General features: G+C 48.6%; 1 protein-coding gene across 1 annotated transcript in view; it reads left to right on the top strand.

Annotated features, from left to right (window-relative positions):
* The first annotated feature begins 214 nt into the window (after window positions 1–214).
* Window positions 215–16,879, top strand: part of Fads2 (fatty acid desaturase 2) — a 38,241-nt gene continuing 21,576 nt past the window's right edge. The window contains exons 1-4 of the mRNA XM_028884283.2: window positions 215–678; window positions 7,816–7,926; window positions 10,778–10,975; window positions 11,080–11,181. Of these exons, the coding sequence (XP_028740116.1) occupies window positions 472–678; window positions 7,816–7,926; window positions 10,778–10,975; window positions 11,080–11,181 (618 nt within the window). The 5' untranslated portion in view covers window positions 215–471. The remainder of the gene's footprint in view (window positions 679–7,815; window positions 7,927–10,777; window positions 10,976–11,079; window positions 11,182–16,879) is intronic.

Below are 16,879 nucleotides of genomic sequence, written 5' to 3'. Positions count from 1 at the left end.
TCCTGGGCCAATGGCAGGCGGGGCGACGAGCCCTGATTGGTGCAGGCGCTCTGCTGATCACTGTGGAAACCCGGGTGGCGGGGAACTCGGGAGGATGCGGAGCCCGGAGTGGGGGGAGCCGGAGAGGTGGGGGGAGGAGGTGTCGAGTCCCTGAGCTACCCTGGAGTTTTCACCAGAGGCAAAAGTCCACAGCAGGCGGGCGGAGGGTGGGGCGGAGGAAGGGAACCGCTTGGGGGCACTGGGAAGCTAGGGGTACTCCAGAGGGAAGGCAGGGATACTGGCTAGCCAGTGGAGGCGAGGAGGAGCGAAGGCGAGGGGAGGAGGCACGGTGGGAGGAGGAGTAGAAGACAAAAGCCGAAAGCGAGGAGGGCGCCGACCGCACACTGCGGCCGGGAGAGGGACCGTCGGTGCCGCGAGCCGCGGGCACACGGAGGCGGTAGCGCGCGCGAAGCATCCGGGTGGACAGTTAGCATGGGGAAGGGAGGTAACCAGGGTGAGGGGAACACGGAACGCGAGGTTCCGATGCCCACCTTCCGCTGGGAGGAGATTCAGAAGCACAACCTGCGCACCGACCGGTGGCTCGTCATCGACCGCAAGGTCTACAACGTCACCAAATGGTCCCAGCGGCACCCGGGGGGCCACCGGGTCATCGGACACTATTCGGGAGAAGATGCTACGGTAAGGGTCTAGGGATGCCAGCCATCCTTGTCTGCTGCAGGCCGGTGTCAGGAACCCGGGGTCCCTGGGCGCCAAACAGATCTCCAGTTCTGAATGGAGCGCAGGACGTCCAGGAGGGGAAAAAAGTGTACCTACTGCTCTCATCTCGCACCCGGAATCGTCGTCCTCTGGGCCAGCTGGGCAGACTTGGGCCGAGCCTTTTGGACTCCAGGTCTTAGCACCTCTGTGGAAGTCCCATCAGTGGCAAACTGTGCCCGATGCATGTCCACAGAGCACACTGCGCGCCGGTACAGCCGGAGCCAGGGACTCTCCCAAGGGGGCGCTCCGGCTTTGTGCTTTGGCGCTCCCCATGTGGAAGATGGCCACTCTTGGGCGCCCAGAGAGGAGCCTGAGAGCGGGCAGCCATATGTGGGACTCTCCTGCCAGACCAGGGGGGCGGAGAAGGAAAGCTGGTTCCTTGCCAGGACTCGCTCCTGCTTGGACTCCTGTCTGAGAAAGTCCACAATGGCTGCCCGACAGAGACTGCCTAGTAGCTCAGGTTCCCACGCTCCCGAGGATTATCCCGACTCATTCCAAGTGCCAGCCTTCTGGGAAACCCGGGTGGGGAATTGATGGAAGGCGAATGGGCTGGCTTTTGCAAAGTCCAGGTCCAGAGGGGATCTAGAAGGTGAATTCGGTAGCATCAAGACTGACTTGGCAACAGGTCCATCTGCCTCTGGGGTTACTCTCGGACATTCAACTCAATAGCCCTCTGTTTTTAAATCTTGCCAGAATCGCCCTTCCTTCTTGCACTCCTGGAGGTTGTTGGAATCTCAGGGACCTCTCTGAAATCAAGGCTGCCCTTCTTATGCACACCAAATGTGCAGCTCAGCAATTGCATAGAACCCCACGCCATGCCTGGCCCCACCCCCAACAATAAAGGAGTGTGTGGTCGGGTGGGTAAGAGGAAAAGCAAAGTCAAGGAGGAAGACGGGACCTTTTAGGCTCTAGTGGTGAGCTGAAGGCAGAGGAAAAGATCGAGGCTGGAGAGAACTTGGGAAAGATGAGTGGGAAGAGGCAAGAAGAGAGGTAAACTCAGAACGCACTCCACCCGAAAGTCCAGGGCGCTGACCTACTAGAGAGCTTTTCCTTGTCCAAGTTTGTTAGTTTCAATTTGTAACTTACACCTCTTTTCTTCTCTTTGAGATCAGCCTAAGTAGCCATACTCTAAACTAATCAATGGACTGGAGGCTTTGATGAACAGGATACAATCTTATTCAAGACTGAGGAGAGAACTGACCGTATTCATACTGCCTAAAGCCTATTTTCCTTGCTTGTGGACCCTGCTTAAGCCCACGGGATTGGTGATGCTAATCAGACCTTAGGTGGGTGTAAGCTTTTCACAATCCTTGAGTGTCCTAGCTTGGACCTTTCCACAAACAGAGAGGACCTTGGTTTCCCAGGGAGAAGACTTTCTAGCTCCTGACTGGAGGTCTTTCTACTGTTCTGTGGTGCTAGTCTGTGTATGACTCCGTAGGCGAATCATAAAAGATCTGTCCCTTTCCAGGCTCTCACCAAAACGTTTCCTAAAAAGTAAAACTATGAATGCGATACAGTTGATCTGTTTATTCCATCTCATGAAAGAAATTGGTTTTCTTGTGTGGAAGATCAATCGGATAATGCCCTGAACTTCATAGTTTACTTAAGAAATCAGATGCATTTCATCTTTGTTTTTGGAAGTTCTTAGTGTTTCCCTGACCCAGTTTCTTCCAAATGTCTGTGTTCAGGGCTAAGCCGTCAGGTACCTGGATGGCTTGCTCCTTCATGCTAAAAGCCTGGCATGCTGTTCACTGCTGCCCTCACTGTTTTCTGTCATTGATTTCGAGTCTGGTGTCTGGGATGTTAATAGCCCCATGATAGGAAAGGCAAGGTGGAACTCAGTGTAGGCTACAGATAGGATCACTGGGCATGAGCATGCATGGTGTAACCAGGTGGAGACAACCTCTACCCCAGAGGGCACCAGATGGACACGATGGAAGTTATGAGACAAGAGGAATGCACCAACCAGAATGTAAAGAACTTGAGAAATGGAGACGAGAACTGAGTATATCAAAGCAAGCTCATTTGATGCCACAACACCAGCGCTTACTGCCTTCCCAAAGGAGATTTTGGGGGGCACAAAACACACTCCCTAAAGATAGAGTTGGAGAACAGTGAAGTAGGCAGTGGTGTTTTCTTTGGCGAACCCCCCCCCCATTTTTTTTCTTTTTATACTGTCTGAGACCAGGTTGGAAAAAGGCCTTGAGCAACAAGGAGACCTTCAAAGGGAACTCCAAGAGCAGGAATCCCTCTCCAGGCTGGTTCTGCAGGTAGCTTTGCCCCCTGGGGCCTTGGCTTCTTTTTGAGAGCTTGAGGGGAGTGATGAGGATGCCCTGAGTTTGGGGAGAGACTGATGAGCAGATAGAGGCTGGATCCCTGAGCACTTTCTCTGTCACTGCTCCCAGGATACCTGTGATGTCTTCACAAGAGGCTGGAAGGGGAGGCCAGGAATCAAGGAAGCCATTTTCAGGACAATCTAGGTATCCAGTGCAGAATTTTCTGTTTTTGAAGAAACCACCTCAGAAGTGCTCACTTCTTCCCTAGAAGGATGGTCCTTCTGTAGTCAGATCCTGGCCTTACTTGTACTAGTAAAAGTCACTTAGTATGGGGCTGGAGAGATGGCTCAGTCTTTAAGAGCACTGACTGCTCTTCCAGAGGACCCAGGTTCAATTCCCAGCAACCACGTGGCAGCTCACACCTGTCTGTAACTCTAGTTCCAGGGCTTCGGACACCTTCACACAGACATATACACAGGCAAAAACACCAGTGCACATAAAATAAAAATAAATTTTTAAAAGATTGAAAACAGAAAAAGCCATTTAATGGCATGTGCTCAGAGCCCCAGCTACTCAGAAGGCTGACGCAAGACCCTGAACCCAAAGGTTTGAGGCCAGCCTGGGTACCATAGTAAGATTCTGTCTTTAAAAACTGTAGTTTTTGCAGTTCACAAACCCATTGGTGTGTGCTATCTCATTTAATTCTCAGGTCAGTCCTGCTGCTATCCTGTGCTGAGGCTCAGGTGGTGGTCAGCCCTAGCCAGGGTCTGTTGGCCCCAACCCCTCCAGCCTCGCCTTCCTCTCTCTCTCCTCCCCCTTCTCTTCTTTTCACATCTTTAGTCATTTCTTGCTTGTCCTCCAGAGCTTCTCCTGTCTGAGATTTGCCGGAGGCACCAAGCACTATCACCATGCCCCAGCCAGTGTTTGCACTTTTCCTGGGAATCTGGTCAGTGCCAGAGCCCCACTTGTGAGTTTCCATCTTCAGCCAGAGCTCATCAAACATTCATTGAGTGTCTCCATGGCTCCGAGCTGCGCTCTGAGCAGGGCCTCAGCAAAAAGATGAATAATTCACGGACGGTGGCCTGCATCCTCTGGATTTGTGTCCCTCCCTCTTTTTCTCTTTCTCAGACTGGGGCTTGAACCTGGGTCCTCCAGTTCCAGACATTCACCTCTCTTCCAGCCTACCCTGCTTTGTCTATGCTCTTTGGCCCATCTGCCTTGCTTGCTTACCTCTTAGAGTCAAAGGAAGGCAAAGGGGACCAGAGGTGGGTTCCGTCTTTCAGCCGCTCCTATACTGCGCTTGTGAAAACGCAGCAATTGAGAAAATGGGATTTTGCCCCTGTGGAAAGGGCAGGAGGGTCAGGATACTGAAAAGAACCTGAGTTGGGAGTCTATGCCTGGAGGGCAGCTCTCCTCAGCTGAGTAGGAGCCATCTGAATCCTGCCCTCTGCTGTGGGAGGGAGACCCCATATCCAGTCCCAGCATCCCCTAGTAGTGGTTCTGGTAAAATACAAATGGAATTGGGCTGGGGAGATGGCTTAGTAGTTAAAATGCTTGCTGCCCAATAGTGAGAATGAAGCTCAGATCCCAGAACCCACATAAATACCAGGTGGGGGTGGCAGCTGATTTGGGATTCTAGCCTCTGACTGCAGAGGGATGGGACCCCCAGAGCAAGCTGGCAAGCGAGACTAACTGTGCCAGTGAACTGAGTTTGATTGAGAAGCCCCGCTTTGGTGGATAAAGTGGAGGGGCAGTTGAGGATGATTCTCAGCATTAATCTTGGACCTCCACATGCATGCACATGTGTGCACATGCACATGTGCAAAAACATATGCACACATCCATGAAAAGGGAAGGGGGAAAACGGCATCACATCTTCATGCCTGGTCTGCCTCTGTGGGGACTTACTTCCTGTGCAGCCAGGGGAGTCCACACATCCTGTGTTAGCAGATATTCTCTTGCCAAGGGGCTCATGGGCCACAGAACACTGCCTACCTATTTATTCTCTTTTCCTTGCAAGGGACAAGACCAGCAGACTTTCTGCCCTGCCTGCACCTATGTGCTGCAGAAAGGAAGTCAGAAACCAGGGTCCCTGGTGTCTGCTGTCTTCTTTAATCTCTACCTGTGAAATCCAGGGTCCCTCCTGCTTCTCCGCCTGCTTTGAGCAGTCGTCAGAGAACTCTGGATTATCAAATGAAGCACTATGCACCCTACTTATTGAGCCTGTGCTTCTCAAATCCTGGGCTAAATTCGTGGATGTGGAAAGTACCTTATCATAGCTGTGCTGTGCAGAAGAACCTGGACACATTCAGAAACAGGTTTTGGGACCTTGAGCTCAGCGCAAGGACAGGACAATGAGTTCTGCCCAGAGGTGGCAGCGTCAGGGAAGCTGTGCCTGGAGAAGAAGCTGGATGACTGCAGAGGGAGACCTAGCAGACAAGCAGCAAGCGCCATGTTTAAGAATCAGGGCCGCTGACCCCACCGGGAGCCTATTCAGAGCTCCTCCTGCACCTGCAGGCCGCCCCTTTCACTTTCCCTGAGTCTTGGCCTTTTTGTAGAGAAGCCTGAGCCTGGGGCTAGCAGAACTGGGCCACCCTCCTCGCTGCCTGCCTGAGGCTCCTGGGACAGCAGGCTTCTCTCTCTGAAAAGATCCTTGGTTTTGATCTGGCCCCTTGATTTAATCTTGCCCTTTCTATTCCGCTAGGAGAGATTTATTTTGTTTGTTTTCTAAATGTAGAGGTTGAAAGATAAAGAAACGCTGTCTCTTCTGAACCCAGAGTTCCTAATAGTAGTGTTTGGTCAATTCGCTTTCTCTTTATGTGTAGACAATTTTCTTTTGAAATTAAGTTGTATCAAAACCAGGTGTGGTGAGCATTGCCTTTAATCTCAGCTCTGGGAAGGTAGGGACAAGAGGATCCGGGATTCCAGCCTCCGGCTGTCCTAACAAGTCTGAGGCCAGTTTGTGCTACCTGATACACTGTCTCAAAAGTGCAAACCAGGGTGGACGAGATGAATCTTCAGTTAAAGCTCTTGCTGCCAAGCCTGATGACCTGAGTTCAGTCCCTGGGACCCATATGGTGGAAGGGGAGAATGGACAATCCAAACATTGTCTTCTCACTTCCACATCTGCTGGGTGTGCACACAAATAAATAAATTAAAAATAAATAAATAAATAAAAACCCTTAAGTGAAACAGGCTGGAGGCATGGCTCAATGGATAAGAACACTGTCTGCTCTTCCAGAGGGCCTGGGTTCAATTCCTAGCACCCACATGGTGGCTCACAGCCATCTGTAATTCCAGTTTCAAGGGATCCAATGCTCTCTTCTGGCTTTCTTGGGCTCCAGGCTCACACATGATATATATATATATATGTGTGTGTGTGTAGGCAGGAGCTGTGGTTCATCTGGTAGAGTGTTTGCCTAGCATGCTCCTGGATTCAATCTCAAGCATGGCATAAACCAGGCATGGTGGCACATGCCTGTGGTCCCAGCACTTGGGAGATTATAGCAGGAAGATCAGGGTCATCTTCGACTACATGTGAGCTTATGAGCCAGCCTGGGTGACATGAAACCTGGCCTTAAAAAAATTAATAATCCCTATTGAGTCAAAATCCAGTGCCTGTTTTTATTTCCACATCTACCTCCCAAAAGTTTATGGAACTTCTGTTTTCCCTCCAACCAGGAGCCTTTCTAGTGAAAGCATGTGGTTTACATGTCTCCATTTAGACCATTGTCCCACACTTACATCTTCCTACCTCACTATGTTGGCTTTTCTGGTCGTTTTTCCTGGTACCATATGGCTTGTTCAACTCAATCCTGCAGTTCCTCAATTTGATTTCGTGGTGGGAGGCAGGATAAACGTGGAACTGGAGCATCCAGTTACACACCCTGGGGCATCTGGTGCAGACTCAACTCTGGGAGAGGTGTTTGATTTGGTGGAGGTAATCTTTGTCATGTATGTACTGTGTAGAAGAGGCAGGCAGAACTACTTCCCACATGATGAATATTTTTCTTCTTTATTCTTCTGTGCATTTTCTAATGTTGCCAGAATTAAGCATATTTTCACTTTATCTTCGGAACAAGAGAGATTAAAATGCAGAACATAATAGTAATGTTAGAGGAAGTTTGCAAACTAATGAAAATAAAACAAGGCATAACCCATGTCTTTAGCAATAGTTTAGATCCCTCCAACCCTGTTGCAGGGTTTTTCAGGAGTTATTTTACCTAGTTCCACGTTATTGTTTAATGTCATCTAAGCACATTTTCTATGCTGTAGTCATTTTCTAAATGTTAGGGATCGAGCTGAGGGCCTCACACATGCTGGGCAAGCATTTTTATCACTGAGTTAAACTCCTACCCTGGGTCTTATCCCTTCACTGATAATTGTGGCTATGTGTTGAGGAGCTCTCTGGAGTGGTAGGTGGTGTAGTTTGTGCACTGCCAAAGACACTCAGCTCAGGAGTAGTCCAGGACTGTCTTCTCTGAGTTCTGTGCCTACCTGCTACACCTCCCTGGGGACCTGTCTGTCCGCAGACCTTTGGCCAGCTCAGCAGACCTGGTGCCAGTGCAGAAGCTCAGGGTTGATACTGTTTGCCGTTGGAGCCCTGCAATGGGAACGTGTCCTGGGGTTAAGTCTGGAGTGAGCACTTGCCTCTGGGTGGTGGGAAGTCCTGCTTGTTATCTGAGCAGAGGTTGGGGCTGCTGCTAAGCATCATCTTTCCTGGAGTGAGAGAAGCGGCAGAGGGCAGGGGCTCAGTTTGACCACCTGCTTCTCTGCTTCCCAGGATGCCTTCCGCGCCTTCCACCTGGACCTTGACTTCGTGGGCAAGTTCTTGAAGCCCCTGCTGATTGGTGAGCTGGCCCCAGAGGAGCCCAGCCTGGACCGTGGCAAGAGCGTGAGTGGGACTTGTAACCTTGATGGGGTGGGATGAGGCCAGATGGGCAGTAGGGTGAGAATACCGTCTTCCTCCCCAAGACCCTGCTGTCAGGGCAGTGACAGGAGAGCCTTTGAGTCTGCCCAGGAGGAGCACCTAGGTCAGGGAGGACCTCAGAGTGTCCCCTGGGAGCCTCCAGCCGGGTGATAGTTAACGGCATCCCCTCTCTCCCAATGGGTCTCTTTGCCCCTCTCCTTTACACGAAGTTGCCAGATGTTGGTCTGGTACAGGACTATCTGAGAAAGGGCAGAAACAGTGAGACAGTATCAGCTAATGAAAAGTGTGGCTGTTTGGAATGAGTCACTTTGAGAATCGCGTACTCATTTGTCACTGAGTGAGACCCTCTACTGAGTGCTGGCCTTCAAAGACGTATGTAAAAATAACTCCCCAGGCCTCACCAGCTGAGTGTTCAGTGGTGAAGCCGCTTACAGGCCAGACCTGGCTTGCATGATGGAGGAGCTGTGTAGAACAGCATGCTTTAGAGTTTCTCAAACCCTCGAGAGTCCCTCTCCTCTCCTCCCCTCAATCCCTATCTTTCCCTGCTCAAGTCACCCTTGTCACGGAGCCTAGGCTGAGGGTGCCATCCCTGTGTCCTGAGCCTGCTGGCCTGCTGGGTGCGATGGTTCAGGTCCTCAGAGCTGAGGCAGTTTCCCCTTCGACAGGCATACTGTGTGTGGCCTTGGTGCCAGCAGGAGAGGGTGGGCCACCATCGTCCCTGCCTGTCTTAGGGAGATGGCACCTCCTGCTGCCATCCAGGGCAGAGAAGTTTCCTGAGAGAAACCAGACCAGGCTGGCCCCTCCTGCTCCCTGCCTGAGCTGGAGTAATTCTTCACTAGCCTCTACCTCAGGGTCCCAGCAAAGCCTGCCTGGCAGGGCACAAGCTCTTTCCTGGCCTGGATTCTTGGTTGGCCCTCCATGGAGGACTCTCTGCCTCCCTGGCCCCCATGCTCAACGCTCACTGCGGCTTCTCTGGCATCCTCGGTGCTCATGAGCAGGACCCCATCCTGCACCTGCACAGAGTCGGGTAGTGAAAGAGGCAAACGCTCTCTTCTGAGGTTAGACTCAGTGGCATGTCCGGCAACTGCACTATTGCAGAACTGTCCTCACTGTCCAGTTCTAGAGCTTTTACACCATCTCCAACTGACATTCTGTGACATTAACAACAGATCCTCACTCCCTTCAGCCCCTGCCAAATACCATTCCATTGTCTCTGAAATATTTGATTCCCCCAGGCACCTCATGAATGGAATCGTGTACTTGTCCTTTACAAAACTGTACTACAAAAGTGTATCTTTTGTTGTTCTTGTTTTCTTTATTGTTTTGATACAGGGTCTCATGTAGCCCAGGCTAGCCTTGAACTCCTCTCAAGTACTGGGATTGCAGGCATGGGCTGTCACATCTGACAACTAGCGTATATCGATTGTACAGAATAGTAGGTTTTGTTCGGACCTCTTCATGCAAGCATTTGTCCTTTTATAACTGGCCTGTTTCGTTTATCACAAACTTCATTCATGATAGGACACATTGTAACAGTGTGCCAAATTTTCCTTTGTTTTTAAGGCTAAATACTCTATGTGCAGAACACAATCAGGTATACCCAACCTGCGGCCTAACACAAAACTGTACACTTACTTAAACATTACCGTGTGTGTGTGTGTGTGTGTGTGTGTGTGTGTGTGTGTGTGTGTGTGCTGTAACTTGAATTAGAAAAAGTTCTCAAGTATGTTGTGGATGACAACATTGTGTTACAGTGTCAAAAGGACTGATACACCTGGAACTTAGTTCCTCATCCATCATTGGATATTTGGATTTTTTTTTTTTAAAGTGTGTGTGTGTGTGTGTGTGTGTGTGTGTGTGTGCGCGCGCGCGCGCGCACGCACTTACATGTGGGTGCCTATGGAGGCCCAAAGAGGGCATCAGATCCCCTGGAGCTGTCATTACCGGCAGCTGTGAGTGGCCCTACATAAACGTTGGGAACTTCAGTCCTCTGTGAGAGCTGCAGTCACTCTTAACCCTGTTTCTGTTTTTGCCTGTTGTGAATAATGCTTCTGAGAAAGTTGGTTAGGAGAAACAAGCTGCTTATTATTAATTACTGTTATTATTATTACTACAGGGGTCATAGGCCATTTTCACACACACATACAGTGTACTTGGAGCATGTTGTCCCATACATTCTACCTCCTTCTAACCCCTCCTTCTACCTCCTTTAGTCCTTTCATTTTTTTTTAAACCTTTATTTTTATGTTATGTGTTTGTGTGTTCTGCCTGCATGCATGTCTGTGCATTACATGCATGCAGTACCCTTGGAGGCCAGAAGAGGGTGTTGGATGTCCCTGAGACTGGATTTACAGACAGTTGAGAGCCAACAACTCAATGCTGGGAATCAAACCCTGGTCCTACGGAAGAGCAGCCAGTGCTCTTAACTACTGAGCCATCTCTCCAGCCCTGCTAGTCCCTCTTGTTCCCATACAGCTCTATTTCTAGTTTAGTGTCATCTGTACATATAAAATATTATATATCTGTGAAGTCTAGAATCCGCTTGAGAACTGAGAAAACACAGCATATTTGTCTTTCTGAGACTGGCTCAATTCACTTAGTATGATTAAAAGTACAGGCTTTTGTGTCCAGCTTTTCTTCTGCTTCTTATCCATCTGCGACGTATCTGTAGTAATGGTGGCTGTTGCTGCATCTGGTGACTGGGCTCGCACAGGATTCAAGATGCTTGCCACAGCTGTGGTGTGCACGGCGTTTGAACACTATGTCCCCTTGGAGGGTCTAGTGGCTGACTTTCTTCTGTGTCCTTGCTCAACAGTCTCAGATCACCGAGGACTTCCGGGCCCTGAAGAAGACTGCCGAGGACATGAACCTGTTCAAAACGAACCACCTGTTCTTCTTCCTCCTCCTGGCCCACATCATCGTCATGGAAAGCATCGCCTGGCTCAGCCTCTCGTACTTTGGCAACGGCTGGATTCCCACCCTCATCACCGCCTTCGTTCTTGCTACCTCTCAGGTGAGGCCTGACACCCTTGACCAGGATCTGAGCATTCCCACCCCTCAGATCCCTCGAGACTGTTTGCTGATGCTGCAATGACATTCACAGCCCTCTTTCCCCAGGCCCAAGCTGGATGGCTGCAGCATGATTATGGCCATCTTTCTGTCTATAAGAAATCCAGATGGAACCACATTGTCCACAAGTTTGTCATTGGCCACTTAAAGGTAAGTATTGGGGTTAAGGGTGCTGATGGCTCAGAAAGTAAATCCCTTGGGAAAACCTGAATTTGATACCCAGAATGCATGTAAAAATGCTGGTTATAGTGTGACATGCTTGTAATCCCAGTACTGACGAGGCAGAGACAGGAAGATTCCTAGGGCTCACTGGCCAGGCAGTGTGAACTACCTGCTGAACACCTCCAGTGTGAGGTGGACAGTGTTCCTGAGGATGCCACCTAAAACTGAGACAGATGCACAGTTATCTCAAAAAAAAAAAAAAAAAAAAAAAAAAAAAAAAAAAAAAAAAAAAAAAAAAAAAAAAAAAAAAAGCTCAGAGCAAAATCACCCTTCGCTGTCCACTTGAAGAGACTTTTTTTTTTTTTTTTTTTTTTTTTTTTTTGTCAACACGTGATGCTGTTACTGCTGATGTCAGCCCTACAAACATGTCCAAGCCTAATCCTGAACACACGATATCTATGATTAAAGCGTTACACCACGCACATTGCAAAATGAGGAAATTAAAAACAAAAAAAATAGAAAAAATAAACATAGAGGGGTCTATCAGCAGCCTGGGTAATCATCCCATTAGATTAATTCTCTGTAAATGGAAAATATCCCAAGTTAAAAACGTATGTTATTCCCCTAGCCCACCAAACCACACAGTTTAGAACAGAAGGCAATGTAGCGTGTTGGTTGTTTAATGATCCGTGGCTGCTGCTACACAACCAAAAGCCACGGTAAATCAAGAATTGCAAATCACCTCTACTGTCATTTTAGATGAGTCCTTAGCGAGAGACATCAAACTGTTTAATACTTAACTAAACCAAAGGACTGAAGTTGTTTAAAATCGAGACAGTGTGTTGGTTCTGCTCAGATGAGGCCGTGCCCCCTGGAGAGGAGTTACAGTCAAGCGAGACGCCAAGCTTGCCAGTGACCTTGAGCTGATCTGATAGGTGTTACCCCAACTTGGGAAATCATTTTTTGCTAAGTGTACTCAGCCCTGCAACAAAATACCAGCCACAAACAGTGTAGGAGAGGGAGGGTTTCTCTTGGCGGCTTGAGGTTTCAGAAGTGTCGCTCTGTAATCCTCGGCTCTGTTAATTCTGGGCCGGTGGAAGCATGTGGCAGGAGCTACTTAACTCGAGGCAAGCAGGAAGAAGACTGTGAGGAAGAAAGGGGTCGAGACACAACCTTCAAAGGTGTGCCCCTCCATTGATCTGCTTTTTCCACCTCCTCAAGTTCCTGCCATCTACTAAAATAGTGCCATTGGCGTCGGACTGAGGGTTCAACCTGCAAGCTGATGGGGATGTGCCGTACTCAAACCATAGCATGCTCTCTCAAACAAAGCCCACTGTCTCCCATAATCAGTCCATCTCAATAGCATCTAGTTGCTTCCTCAGAAAAGCTAGGTCCCCCAGACTTGTACACTCCCATCTTTGGCTGGGGAAGAGCCCTGTGCCCAGGTTAAATATCTCCGCTCTGTGGCCATGACCCCATCGCATTCTTGCTTTGCTACTGGATTGGATTGTGAGTGAGCCAGCAACGATCTGCTCAGCAGTTCCCAGTTAGCAGTTTACCTGGCCCTGAGCCTTAGAGGGCTGGGAATCTGGACTCTTCCCAGAACCTCAGGAGGGAACCCACATAAGGGCTTTGTTTCATTTTGTACTTTCCTCTGTGGCCTAAAATCCTCCCCTGTGTAGGAAAGAAACATTTTACTCACTGCCCCTGTCCTCCCCATTCCGTGAACAAAGATGGACTGTGTCCTATTTCCAGGTTCCGGCAGAGTCTTGAGGGCCCTTCCTGTCCCAAGGCCTTGAGTCCTTGAAGGATAGTTTGAAACACAGCTCTTACATCAGACAGACAAGGGCAGGACAGAGGGCTGGCTTCCCTATAGAGCATTTGCTTGTGAAATTGTTACTCTGGGGGCTGGGATGTAGCTCAGTTGGTAGAATGCTTGCTGAGCATCCTGAAGCCCTGGGTTCATCCCCAGCACCATATAAACTGAGTGTGGTGGTACAACTTGCCCTCTCTTTCTCACTTTATTTATTTTAGACATGGTCTCACTATGTAGCCCTGATTGACCTACAATTCCCCATATAGATCAGACTGCTTCTGCCTCCTGAGTTCTCAGATTAAAGGCACATGCCACCACGCCTGGCTGATATACCATTTTTTAAATGATCAACCCTTTAACTCCAGAACACCAAAATATAAAATGTTCAAAAATGTTGAAAAGTATGTCAAAACAAAATTTATTATGCCTTTCTTTTATTAAGAAAAAAAACTTTGTGGTGCTGGGAATTGAACCCAGGGCCTTGCACACACTAGGTAAATGCTCTACCACCAAACTATAGCTCTAACCCTTTTGTTACACTCTAATTTCAAGGTAAGATACTGTAATTAAAAATATTTAAGTATGTCAAGCTCAGAAAGTGTCTCACTTGAAAACAAGATGATCCCCAAAGCAGATCTTGAAAGTATTAGAGATGCACTTGCCAGGGTGCACACTTTCTCTTTTGCCCCAGGCTGTGAGCTGACTACCCAGCTCTGCTGGCTCCACTTCTGCTGAGGCGTCTTCTGGCCAGGTGCGGTGGAGCACCTTGTGGCCCAGTCCTAGTAGTTGGGAGGCCAAGGCAGTATGAGCCCAGCCTGGCCTCAGATAAGCACATCGTCTCTTGGCTCACCCACCACTGGCCTCTTGGCTCAGCACTGCCTCCCCTGGGCCCAGGCCAGCAGCTGGCTTGAAGCAGACACCACTCACCCCTTATTCTGAGAACACAGAATCCTTAGACAGATGCAGTGCTGTGGAGGAGGCATTGCTGAAGGATAAGTAGGGCTTTGCCTGGTGAAGGAGAATGGGAGAGACTCAAAGCAGGGCTGAATCAAAGCACGAACAGCCCAAATATCATGGTGTCTGGTCCCAAGTCCAGGGAAGGGGTGTCTATCCCACCTGGATGACGCTCACTCTTCTTTCCACAAACATCTCTAGGTTGGTGGGCTTTCAGCCGGCTTACTTGTTACCTACCTCGCTCCTCAGTGTCCTCGTGCCAGGGACTTTTCCATCTGGTGCTTCTCTTGGGAATGTTGTTCCTTTTGGCTTCAGATGTGAATGCATCATCCGACTCCTTCCCACTCGGTCACGCTGCTTTTTGCTGTGGTGGGTTTCGAAGCCTGTTGCCTACAGGGTCCTGAGGTCACTGCAAAGACCACAGCTGTTTCTTTCTATCCACCCATGCTGTCAGTGTTCAGAAGCTGTGTTTGTATCCAAAACACTCTCCAAGTGAGAAGCTTGTTTGGAGCAAATAGACCTTTTTGCAGATGGTCAGGCCCTACCAAAGCTCAGAGCCAGCGAAGGGTCAATGTTTCACCTGCTCCTGACGGGACAGAAAAGACCCGTGTCATACTTGGGCCTCTGAAGAAGGCTTTGAGAACTAGTCACATAGCAGCCTGTGGCATTCAAATAAATGCACAAGTCCCCTTGCTGTGCTTCCTGTATTGTGGGACCAGGATGCCTCTAAATGTTGGCTCCTCCCGGTTGTCAGCAAGCATTCACTGGAAAGGGCTCAGGGCAGATGATCCCTTTGTCAGCTGAGATACAGTTCCATCCTGCGAAAACTTGGGATTCCCTCCCGCACTCAATTGTCTTTTCTTTCTTATTTTTTTTTGTAGGCTTATATTAATTTTTCAGCATATGCAATTTGTAGAAAATATTAGATTTCAGGAGGACATTTTCACCCAAGTGTACACGGTACTTGTTCACATTTATCCTTTCCACCCCCTCTGCCGCCTTCTCCCCTCACGCTGGTTCCCACTCCTTCCCAGATGGCCTCACTTCTACCTTCATGTCTCTGTTTTTGAATCTAGGGTCCACGTCTGGGAGAAAATGTGTGGCATTTGTCTTTCTGAGTCAGGCTTATTTCACTTAATGTGATCTTCAGTTCTGTTCCTTTTCCGCAAATGTCATAATTTCATTCTTCATGGCTGAATCATATTCTGTTGTGCATATACCATGTTTTCTTTATCCATTCATCGGTTGACGGGTGCCTGAGCAGACACTCAGCTTTTTTCATACTCAGCTTGCTTGCTTTTTTTTTTTTTTTTTTTTTTTGGTTTTGTTTGTTTGTTTGTTTATATCAGTGCAATAGGTAGCCCAGGCTGGTCTCCAGCATAGCTGAAGCTGACCTTGAACTCCTGATCCTCCTGCCTCTGCCTCTCAAGTGCTGGGATTATAGGTGTGATCCACCATGTCTGGGAGATGTGGCTGTTCTTAGTAGAGCTTCAGTGAGCATGCGTATCATGTGCTGACGTAGAGTCTGTCTACTATGTATCCCAAGAGTGGTAGAGTTGTATCATGCAGTAGTTTATGTTTTTGTCCTTTGAGGACCCTTTATACTGTTTTCCATAGTATCTGGACTAATCTACATCCCCACCAGCGGTGAATAAGCTCCCCCCGCCCAAACACACACACACACACATACACACACACACACACACACACACACACACACACACACACAGACACACCTGCAGCAGCATTTGTTGACAGTGACTGTTCTGACTGGGATGAGATGGAGCCTCGGTGTGGTGATTTGCATTTCCTTTACTGCCAAGGAGAACGAACATTTTTTTCATAGACTGGCCATTTGTTCTTACTTCTCAGGCAACAGCCTCATAAATTCATATGTCTACTTATTGAATGGATTATTTATCTCTTGGTGTCTCATATTGTAGCCTTTTTATGGATTCTTACCTGTCAGATGAATAGCTGGCAAAGCTTGTGTCCCATTCTGGCTCTCACGGCAATTGTTTCCTTTCCATTCAATGCCATCACACTTGTCTTGCTATGTCCTGTCAGAAAATGGCTGCCTGTGCCTAGACCTTGAAGTATTTCCTTGTATTTTCCGCTGGTAGTTTCAGGTGTTACATGAAGGCCTTTGATCCACGGGGAAAGCTTTAGATAAAATAGTGGTTTTGAGAAATAATATACGCAGAGAGCCATTTGCCCAATTTAAGTGAATGCTTGGAGTTCCTGGGAGAACCTTCACAGATACACACCGAGCATACAGTTTTAGAGCATCCTCAGCACCCCACAGCTCCCCAGCCCCGTCCCCAGCACCCCAACCCTGTTTCTCCTCTGCTCCCTCCTACCCCTACTTAGCCACCAACTTTCTTCCACTGAGCTTCACGTGGGATTTTTGTTTTTAATTTATTTATTTTTATTTCATGCGCATTGGTATTTTGCCATGAGTGTTGGTTCCCTTGGAATTGGAATTACAGTTGTGAGCTGCCATGTGGGTGCTAGGAATTGAACCCTGGTCTTCTAGAAGAGCAGTCCCTTCTAGAGGTTAAGCTGAGCCATTCTCCAGTCCCATGTTTTTTGGTTTTTACTGGCTTCTTTCACTTTGTACGGTGGTTCTAGGGTCACCCATGCTTATATCGTGTGTTAGTGGTCATTCTTTTCTAAAGAAAGCTTTTTTACATTTATTTATGTGTTTATTATTTGGGGAGAGGGGTACCACAGCACATATGTAGAGGTCAGAGGACAACTTTCAAGAGTCAGTTTTCTCCTTCTACCATGTGAGTCCCAGGGATCGAACTCAGGTCATCAGGCTTTGGGGCAGGCACCTTTAGTCACTGAACTGGCCCAGTCCATTCCTTTTTATGGTTTAGCTAAACTATTCTGTTGTATGGGTATCACGTTGTA

This window comes from Peromyscus leucopus, chromosome 1 (genome assembly GCF_004664715.2).
Source record: "Peromyscus leucopus breed LL Stock chromosome 1, UCI_PerLeu_2.1, whole genome shotgun sequence".
In the NCBI taxonomy this organism is placed as follows: domain Eukaryota; kingdom Metazoa; phylum Chordata; class Mammalia; order Rodentia; family Cricetidae; genus Peromyscus; species Peromyscus leucopus.
This window is presented reverse-complemented; position numbering and strand designations above follow the sequence as displayed.